The following is an 8,946-nucleotide window of genomic DNA, read 5'->3' on the forward strand; positions in this document are numbered from 1 at the left end:
TTGATAAAGTTTTTCAGGTGGTTGTGAAGATCATTCTTGAAGCTCCAGCCCCAAGACGTCTGTTAACTGCGATCATTGCAGCATCCATATCCTTCTTATATGTGTCGCGGAGGGCTGTGTTGTGGATGGCTTCAGTGTTAACTCCCACCTGATTGTCAAAGGGGATTCTAGGTGGTGTTGTTATTCGAGCCCACGCCCGCTGTCCGCGCAAACCAGGTACTTTAAACAACCATTTCATGTGACTCTATTAAGCTACGAGAGCCAAAGTATCGCCTGAATAAGGGTTCTGTGCCTAGTTGGCGGTTAAAATCCCCAAGTATGATTTTGATATCATATCTGGGGCAGGCTTCGAGAGTTCGTTCTACTGCCTCTTAGAAGGTATCTTTCTCCGACTCTTCAGTCTCCTCTATAAGGGCGTGAACGTTAATGGGGCTTACATAGCACAGCCGTTTGCTTATGTTTTTAAAGCCGGTAACAACAGGTTTCATTTCCTGACTAACTAAGAAACCTACTCTGAGCACATGGTTTACAGGAGGGCTACTATAATATTTGGTGTAGTAGCTCTCCTCCAGGAAACCCATCTCTGTCCAGCGGTACATTGGGACGGGGTATCGGCTAGCTGCTTGGCAGCTTCTTCTCTGTACACGGAACGCACGTTCCATGAGAAAATGAGAACGCGCTAAAATGGTTTCCTTGCAAAAAATCAGGAAATCAACGGAACAACTTCTAAAACGTGCTTGTAAAATCAGTAAGAATGAAGACTCGTTGAACTTCCGAAACTGACAGCGTGAATATAATTCGCACGTATTGTACTTGAAGTGAGATTCCTTCCTAGAACATATAGTGACGAACTGAAAGGTGACAGGGAGATTTCAAGGCTGTGCATAGTCCTTAAAAGGCATGAGTCATCCAAATTAGACTCTCTTATAAAACCGGAACTTCCACGAACTCGAGAGTTGAATCAGTACAGACTCTCTTAGAGATACATCATTCGGGCGAACAGATGACAGAAACGAGAGGAGAAGAAAAAATTAGTTGTTTCTGCAAATCTCATGAGAGCAATGGTTAGCAGGGATAAAGCAAAAATTACTATACTATCCTTTGTTAGGGAGAGGAGATGTAGAGTAACTGCAGTGACATCCAAGAAATATTTTTCTACTATGTCTTGCGCTGGGCTAAAGGTTGAAATATTTAGCCTTCATATTAGACCCTCATCATTCTCGATTGAATCTCTGGAGACATTCCTTGAACATCACATTTGCGAGAAGACGCTGAAAACTAAAATAGTTACCAGCCTGGAAAGTCCTGTGAACCTGTACTTCATTCTTTGTTTTCTAATACAGAGAACGCAATTCTGAAAGGCGGGGGTGTTTGCGAAAGTTTTGTGATACCCCCATAGAGATTGCTTCGATGAAACTGGAGATAAGTACATCTAGTCTGTGTCTATGTCTTAAACTGTAGTAGGTAGGAAACTTTAAGGAAATCCATGCTTAAAGCTTTACTTAAAGTAAATCCGAGCGAATTAAGCGCAGGCGCATCGAATTTGCAGGGTTATCAAACCCCTCCTAATCACGAAGAACAATCCTTTGATCAAGTCAATAATAATCGTTCAGGAATATAATGTGTTAATGTGAATTTTCTACCGAGATTCAATACGGTATAAATAAGTACTCTAGGTACTTAGTCATTGAGCCGTTGAGAGAAATGAAATACTGAACTTCTTAGCGAAAGAGGGTTAGCATTTTCGCATGCGAAAACCGGAACTGAAACCAGCAATTGCAGAGTCGGTAGCCTTGGGTAATGCTGCTATCAAAGACTGGAAACAAGCTTTCCACAAGGACAGATGGCAAAACTTGCCGTTATACACACAAAACTTTTCCGGTTAAAATCAAAGAAACACTTTGAAAAGTAAACCCTGTCGAAAAACAGGAAGGGTTACAGCAACATTGTGCATGGTTTGACTGGTCATAATTCACTAGCTGGGTATATGTCCAGAATAGGAATTCTCCAAAATGATACATGTACACTCTGTAATGAGGAAGTGAGTGCACCGAGAAAGGATGTATCAGAAATCAAATTTTTGGTGTTGATGTATTTCAGTTGAAGCGGATAGTACCATATCCACTAATGGAAATCCTGCTTATGTAGCGTGATAATTGTAAAACGCTACATACTAAAAAGATTTCCAACAAGAGGAGAAGAGTGCCTTTTATGGAGTGACATTGTAATTGTGATGGGTATTCTGTATGCCAAAATAGAAGTAATAGAAGTATGGTCTTGGTCACCGTAACAGCAATGGTACAAAATTTATAATACCGGAACTGGCAGAAGCTCAGTTGGGATTGGACTGATCGAAAACAGCCAACCAACCATATCGATCGGATAGTATTCAGTAGTAAATTTACAAGTTGTTTCTGAATGTACGTAACAAAAAAAGTGTTGTTACCATATTAGCCTGGAAAAGGGCGATTATTTGACGGGTGGTTACCTTCGCTTATACGTCTGTTCGAATGGAAAGAGGAGGTCGGCCCCCAAAATTCAAGGCTGTTTCCGCGATCCGGCTGTCATTCCTGTTGACGTGCAAACTTCACTGCACTCCAAATTTAAACGACCCGCCCGAGAATATTGATTGGTACTGGACCGGCATCAAAAGTGACTGTGGAAACTTGGGGGTTTATCATGAACTATGTTGATGGCGACGAGTGGAGTTGGGCACCATGGCATATGCCGTGGCAAAAGGAATTCCACTGTTGGATTGGTGAGTGAAGCAGAAGCTGTTAAAAATAGCAACGTACACCATGGCCGGCTGGTGAGGTTGAGAGATTGATTCGCTTGATTCGGTAGGTCAGAGGCCGAGCGGTGATTACAAAAAAGAATAAAAGGTGGAGCCGTGGTTACGAAAAAATAAGAAAAAGCAACATCAATAATATACACGGAGCAACCCGTCTTGACAACTAACAACACGTGAGACTTGTTTTGTGGTGTATGGCGATCAGTTAAAGCTTCCGGGTCCAATATATTCTGTAAGCAAAATTATTGAGTACTGCTCGCGACCTATACAAGTAAACCGAACATGTTCCCGTGATCAGCCCATACATGTATGCAGGGTTTTGATGGACCACTTTTCATACAGCACTATGCTTGTTCGTGTATTGCATCGGCCCTATAACAGCGCAGCTAGAAAAGAGAAGGTCGGACGACTAAAACGCTACCTCGGGTAGCGAGTCAGCCCGCAATCTGCCTTACAAACAACTCCATATAAAGGACATGCTTGCTCTTTGCTGTAAAAATAAATTCGTAGCGAGCTGACTTGGCGTTGATGTTGTACTGCAATATGAACCACACAGGTCGGTATAACTCCACGGCAATATTCCGAATACATACGCCAGAGAAGAGCTTGCACAGAGACGCGATTTAGGTACTACAGTCGGCCTAACTTTGGCAGCAGACATGTCAGTACATATCATTGACTTAAGAAGAACCTGGTCTATGTAAAGTATCCATTTCCGAGAATTCTATACCCACTTATTGGAATTCGACCCGAACCTCAGCGGAGACTTCAGCCACACAGTGAGAGTGCAGCGTGGTGGCTCTGCCACCATTGACTCTTGGTTATCAGCTTCCGGGATGACTTTAAATCGAACAGGTTCCCTGATGATGGCCGGGATTTTATCGCTGCGAGTAATGAAGCGGCACTGGTCTGCAACTCGCTGCACAGTCACGCGTGCATATTCTGGAAAGCGCTCGATGAACCTCTGGTGCAAAATGGGCCGGTAAGCTGGTAAGATGTTGTAGCTGATACTGCCGTTATTCCCTAGTAGGGGCGGATGACAAAGAGATTCATATCCTCAGTCCACTTCATCAGCTGCCTACACGAACCTGCTGAAGTGGACCATGGCAAAACACCGCAGCAGGCGGAGCAATGCTCCTGGCCGTTGTGATATCTAGACGTCGAACCGATTAGAGGCTTCGGCGCCGCGCTGTCCGTTTCGAAGCCCGATCCTGTCATCAAGTCAGACGATTCCTGGCGGTTATCCGTAACTGACCTCAAATTTCTCCTCCCCCTCATTTTTGGATTTGCATTTTATACCTAACCGCCAGATGTGGTAAGAGCTTTCTCAGTGAAGGTCCAGCCGTTATTTTTATTAGAATCGATTCGATGTCTGTCTGTCTGTCTATCCGTCTGTCTGTCTGTCCGTCTGTCTGTCTGTCTGTCTGTCACAGCCGAGTTATTCGGAAACGGCTAGACCGATTATCACGAAAATTGGTAGGAGTATGTGATCTGCCGTTCCCTTTGCATGCAGCAACTGACGCCATTTTGTGTTAAGTTTAAGGGGGGCTCCCCATACATGTGAAAGGAGGGTAAAATTTTTTTTTCACAGAATGTAGCCATGTGGGATATCAAATGAAAGGTCTCAATTAGTAGTTTTCGAAACTGGTTCAATATTTGATATTGGATGAAACATAGGGGAGTAAGGGCTCAAAATATGACCCCCAAAAAGTGTAACAGGTCTCGTTCTCAGGACCTATCCAACCGAAAAATCTGAAAAAAAATCGCAGTAGTGCATCTCTACGAAATCTAGACCTCAAAATATATCCGGTTCCGATACCTGCACAAATAAAGTTAATAATAGTATATTTCCACATTTTGGAAATTCACCCGGCACCCCCGTTATGTTCCCGATGAACATAACGAGGAGTACAAAATTTGGCATGCGTATAATGAAGAACATAATGCACAATTTGGTGAAGTTTGAAGAAAATCAAACTATTATTAACAAAATCATAGGGGGTAAAACTTTACATTTTTTTGTGAATTTCGTGCACTCTACAACCTGCATGACGTCATCATCACATATCAATTCGTCAATACCACAACGAAGTAAGTTCCTATGAATTGGGTGGAAAAGGATCCAGCGCTCTAACCGCTTGAGCCATCCGAACACACACAGATTCTTTATAAATAAGAATTTAATATTTCAGGCGAATGTCAATTATTCTCGTTAATTATGACGTCAACATCTTATTTGCAAGATGCAGTAAATTCCCGTGAAATTGATAACTTTGAATTTCTACAATTTTGATGGTAATAGCCGGATTTCCATGAAACTTGGCAATATTATGTATGATGCTAATCTCTGTTGCAAAATTTGGTACTCCTAGAATGAACATTTGCACATTTTGGTTCTTTACTAGGGTCATTTCCAACTTATGTCAAAACTGATATTGGTTTTTTTTTTAAATAACAGAAATCAATTAAATGGTCGATTCTAAACAAAAAAACTAATTAGGAAAAATTTTTCGTACAGGTAGTAGTTTTCGAGTTATTTATGTTCAAACATGTCATTTGTTCATAGAAAAATTCATGTCTTCCAATGGACTGTCGCAAATAGCTCGAAAATCACGCATTTTATGTAAAAATGATATTAAGCAGAAACAAAGCATATTAAATAACAAAAACAATGAATCTTTTCCTTTTTTAAGGTTTTGTGTAAACACAAAACCTTATTAAAATCGGTTTACTGTCTATCTGTCTGTCTGTCTGTCTGTCTGTCCGTCAAACGCATTTTTCTCGGATACGGTTATAGCGATTGACACCAGATTTGGTAGAAAGGTGGGAACTGTGAACGCTCACGTATACAGTGGATTACATCCCTTTACGTCGAATTTAAGGGGGGGTCCCCATACATGCAAAAGGGGGGTGTAAAATTTTTTTTCATCAAATATAGTCATGTGGGGTATCACATTAAAGGTCTCGATTAGTACTTTTCAAAGCCGAGTTTTGACATTCGTTGGAAGGGTGGGGAGCGCGGGGGGTTGAAAGTGATCACTTCTTTAAGGGGGCCATTCTCAGAAACTACCAAACCGAAAAATCTGAAAAAAATCAGGAGGCTGCCACTATATAGTGCCTCCGAAATACCTTCCATGCCGATATCTGTTTAAATAAAGTTAATAATAGTATATTACTACAATTTTTTGTAATTGGTTAGAAACCCCCCTTAAGTTCATCCTAGTGCTATGCAATTTTGCAGTGATATAGGCTATAATATAGAGCATGATCTTACCAAGTTTTGTGGAAATTGCACTATTACTAACAAAGTTATAATACCTCAAATTTTTTGCTTCTTTGAAAATTTAAGACTATGAATGTTAATATCACCCGAAAGTGGATACTTTCACATAATATATGGATATATTACGTGCTACGTACTAAGAAATACACAAAACCTTTCGTATCTGAAGCGTCTAGCTTCCGGTTTCCCGACTTGTTTTGTAGGTAGAATCAATCAATTTATATGAGAAACCAGTTTTTGTGTTTACTGATTTTTATATCAAAATTTCAGGTAATTACATCAATCAAAGTACCATACCTCCGTTATTATTCATCCCACTGTCTTCTATCATATCTCATAGCTTCAGATCAATTTCCACTAAAAGTTACTGATTTTGCGTTATGTGACCTTGAAAGTATTCTTTCTTTTAGAAATTACGAATTTACGTTTGACGGGTCCTAACTTCGTCGATATTGTACCTACAAAAAAATGTTTGTTTCTGCTTCATTTCTACATGAAATGCGTAGTTTACGAGCTATTGGCGAAAAATCGTTGAAAAATATGCATTTTTCTATAAAAAAATGAGTTTGAAAATGAATACCTCGAAAATTACTACTTATACGAAAAATGTTCACACTTTCACGAGTTATGCTATACAACGGCATCCATTATTCCAGGATGCGACGTAGAACAGTGGAAGAAGAGTGCTATCTTCTCAGAAAATTATCTACTGTGAACCGCACATATATACCTTCGCTTTCAGTTCCTGGCCGTGTGGAACTGACAGCAAGGGTATATATGTGCGGTTCAAATGCCCCAAATAGGGGTTTCTTGCAATATATGTATATGCAAATGAAAAAGTCCTTCCATGAAATTTGCCATATTTCAAGCGACCAGAACTTGGTTTCGGAAGAAGAGTAGAGAAGAGTGAAGTTATGTTTGATGCGATTTTCTACAAAATTTAGTAAATATTTAGTGAATTATGTATTCACTGCAACCAAGCTGCAAGCTGAACTGTGATTTTTATTTATCATCCAAAATACATAGTGTAAAGGTATATATTTTTATGATCTTCGACTAAATTCTAAATTACGTTAATATGACATATAATATTGTTCACGTGATCATTCAAAAATAGCATACATTTCGCTTTTTCTTTTCTTAGGCCATACTATAATGCCGAGAACAGTCATTTCCTTCTTTGGTGTAAGATAAAAAAATAACATTTTTAAACCTCCAAACGAAACATCGAAACCATTTCCTAAGCTTTTTTACTTTGTAGATCTACTACCTAAAACACAATTTGTCTAAAGAGATCCTACTCTGCTTATTTGTCGTCCTCTTGCATTTTGAATTGTATTAAAATGAGGAGATATGATGCCACTCCACTGCATATCTGTGAATTAATATTAAATTAAGAAAACAAACATGAAGAAGTTTCAAACATATAATTTTAGCACCGAAAATCCAAGAGCCAGGTCTGAGTTGAAAAAACCTGCCACCGAAATTCGTGTATTGTTGTGGCGATTCCATACAGAGAATGTTCCTACTATGCTTCTAGTATCTTTTCTTAAGCAATGATCATCTGCATTTACCACCAAAGGGATACACGCCTCGGACTGGGAATATAAAGAAACTTTTGAAGTTTTCTGGATCGGTTATATTATTTGGGTAACATCTACTCTACATTTCATATTTTCTCACCTCATTCACCATCAAATGCATGTATAGTGGTAGAAAAACACTCTTCCAAATGATTGGGAAAACCCAAAAGATAATATTTAAAAATTCCACTGCATCGGCGGTTCCATTCGTCGACTTCCAGTACAGAAAATACACTTGGGACGTGGTCATAGTGAAATCATGAAAATGCACCATCAACAGAGAAACTCCATAAACTTCGCTTATCTTTTTTATAATGTAGAATGTATCCTGATATTTTTCCACCAAGATTTTGAATTTCTTCACTCGGACTTTTTCGTTCTTATAGCGTCCTTTCAAAAACTCGGGGTTTAACAGTTTCAGAAAAAGGCGGAAACGAATTCTCATCAAATCTGCAAAGTTCATAGCGGCATAGCTTGAAACGCCCAATGCCATGTAACTAACCATGTAGCTAATAACAATTAGAGGCACGAAGATCATATCATGACTGAAGAAATCCATGACGTAGGAGAACGAAAACAGTGAGAAAAATATGGAAAACAATAAAACCAGAAAGACATTTTTCCGGAAGATTTTGTGATAGTTCATGTTAACCCGAAATTCTTTGATAAGGGTTATATCTAATTTTTGCAGGCACTCAATGAGTTCAATATGATTATTTCTCTGCATTTGTTGACTGATATTTGAAACAATGTAACCCACCAAGGTGATGATGAGTTCTAGATACAAAACGAATGTCCCCAGCACGCTAAGATTGCCAGCAATACTTGTGATATCCGGTCACATATGCATTTGTCCTATGATGCCAACGAACAGACATGCAAGGGTTGCACACATTCCACCAATTGTGTAAACTTTAGCAAAAGCAGTCACTTTATACCCAGCGTTCACTTTTTGAATAGGCGAAGCAGTTATGTATAATTCGGCCATAGACACACATCTCAGGGCTTCGTATATATTCAAGGCTGACATCTTTGCACAATCGAACGGTTATGAATGCTTCACTAGAATGTTGGTCGATAAGCAAACATCCAAAAACTACGCGAAGAAGTTCAATTCTAATGTGATTGACTATCTTCAATCTGATTCAGAAGCGACTCATGCATGCTTAATTAGACAATGTGTATATGTAAATGCTTCCAGTTGAGTCATTACTAGAATTACAGACGGTATCGCATTCAAGAAAATGTTCCTCGTAGTAAATTGATTAGAGTACACATATGTATGCATG

The 8,946-nt window shown here is 39.4% G+C and overlaps 1 protein-coding gene across 1 annotated transcript; it reads right to left on the bottom strand.

Moving 5' to 3' along the window:
• Nucleotides 1-7,207: 7,207 nt before the first annotated feature.
• On the bottom strand, nucleotides 7,208-8,638 carry LOC119652896 (putative gustatory receptor 57a). The gene is made up of 3 exons (XM_038057268.1): nucleotides 7,758-8,638; nucleotides 7,514-7,672; nucleotides 7,208-7,449 (listed from the first exon to the last, which is right to left on the bottom strand). The coding sequence occupies exons 1-3, from the start codon at nucleotides 8,382-8,384 to the stop codon at nucleotides 7,381-7,383; spliced, it is 855 nt and encodes a 284-aa protein (XP_037913196.1). The 5' UTR covers nucleotides 8,385-8,638; the 3' UTR covers nucleotides 7,208-7,380.
• Nucleotides 8,639-8,946: the final 308 nt, after the last annotated feature.

Source organism: Hermetia illucens, chromosome 3 (assembly GCF_905115235.1).
Source record: "Hermetia illucens chromosome 3, iHerIll2.2.curated.20191125, whole genome shotgun sequence".
NCBI classification, from domain to species: Eukaryota; Metazoa; Arthropoda; class Insecta; order Diptera; family Stratiomyidae; genus Hermetia; species Hermetia illucens.

Bases quoted from the DNA above. Each gene is read 5' to 3' on its own strand.
- LOC119652896 (XM_038057268.1), bottom strand. From the start codon at position 8,384: ATGCAGAGAAATAATCATATTGAACTCATTGAGTGCCTGCAAAAATTA. The intron at 7,673-7,757 runs GTGAGAAAATAT...TTATATTCCCAG, and splicing joins TGCATTTGATGGTGAATGAG to TCCGAGGCGTGTATCCCTTT. The intron at 7,450-7,513 runs GTGCTAAAATTA...ATTAATTCACAG, and splicing joins ACCTGGCTCTTGGATTTTCG to ATATGCAGTGGAGTGGCATC.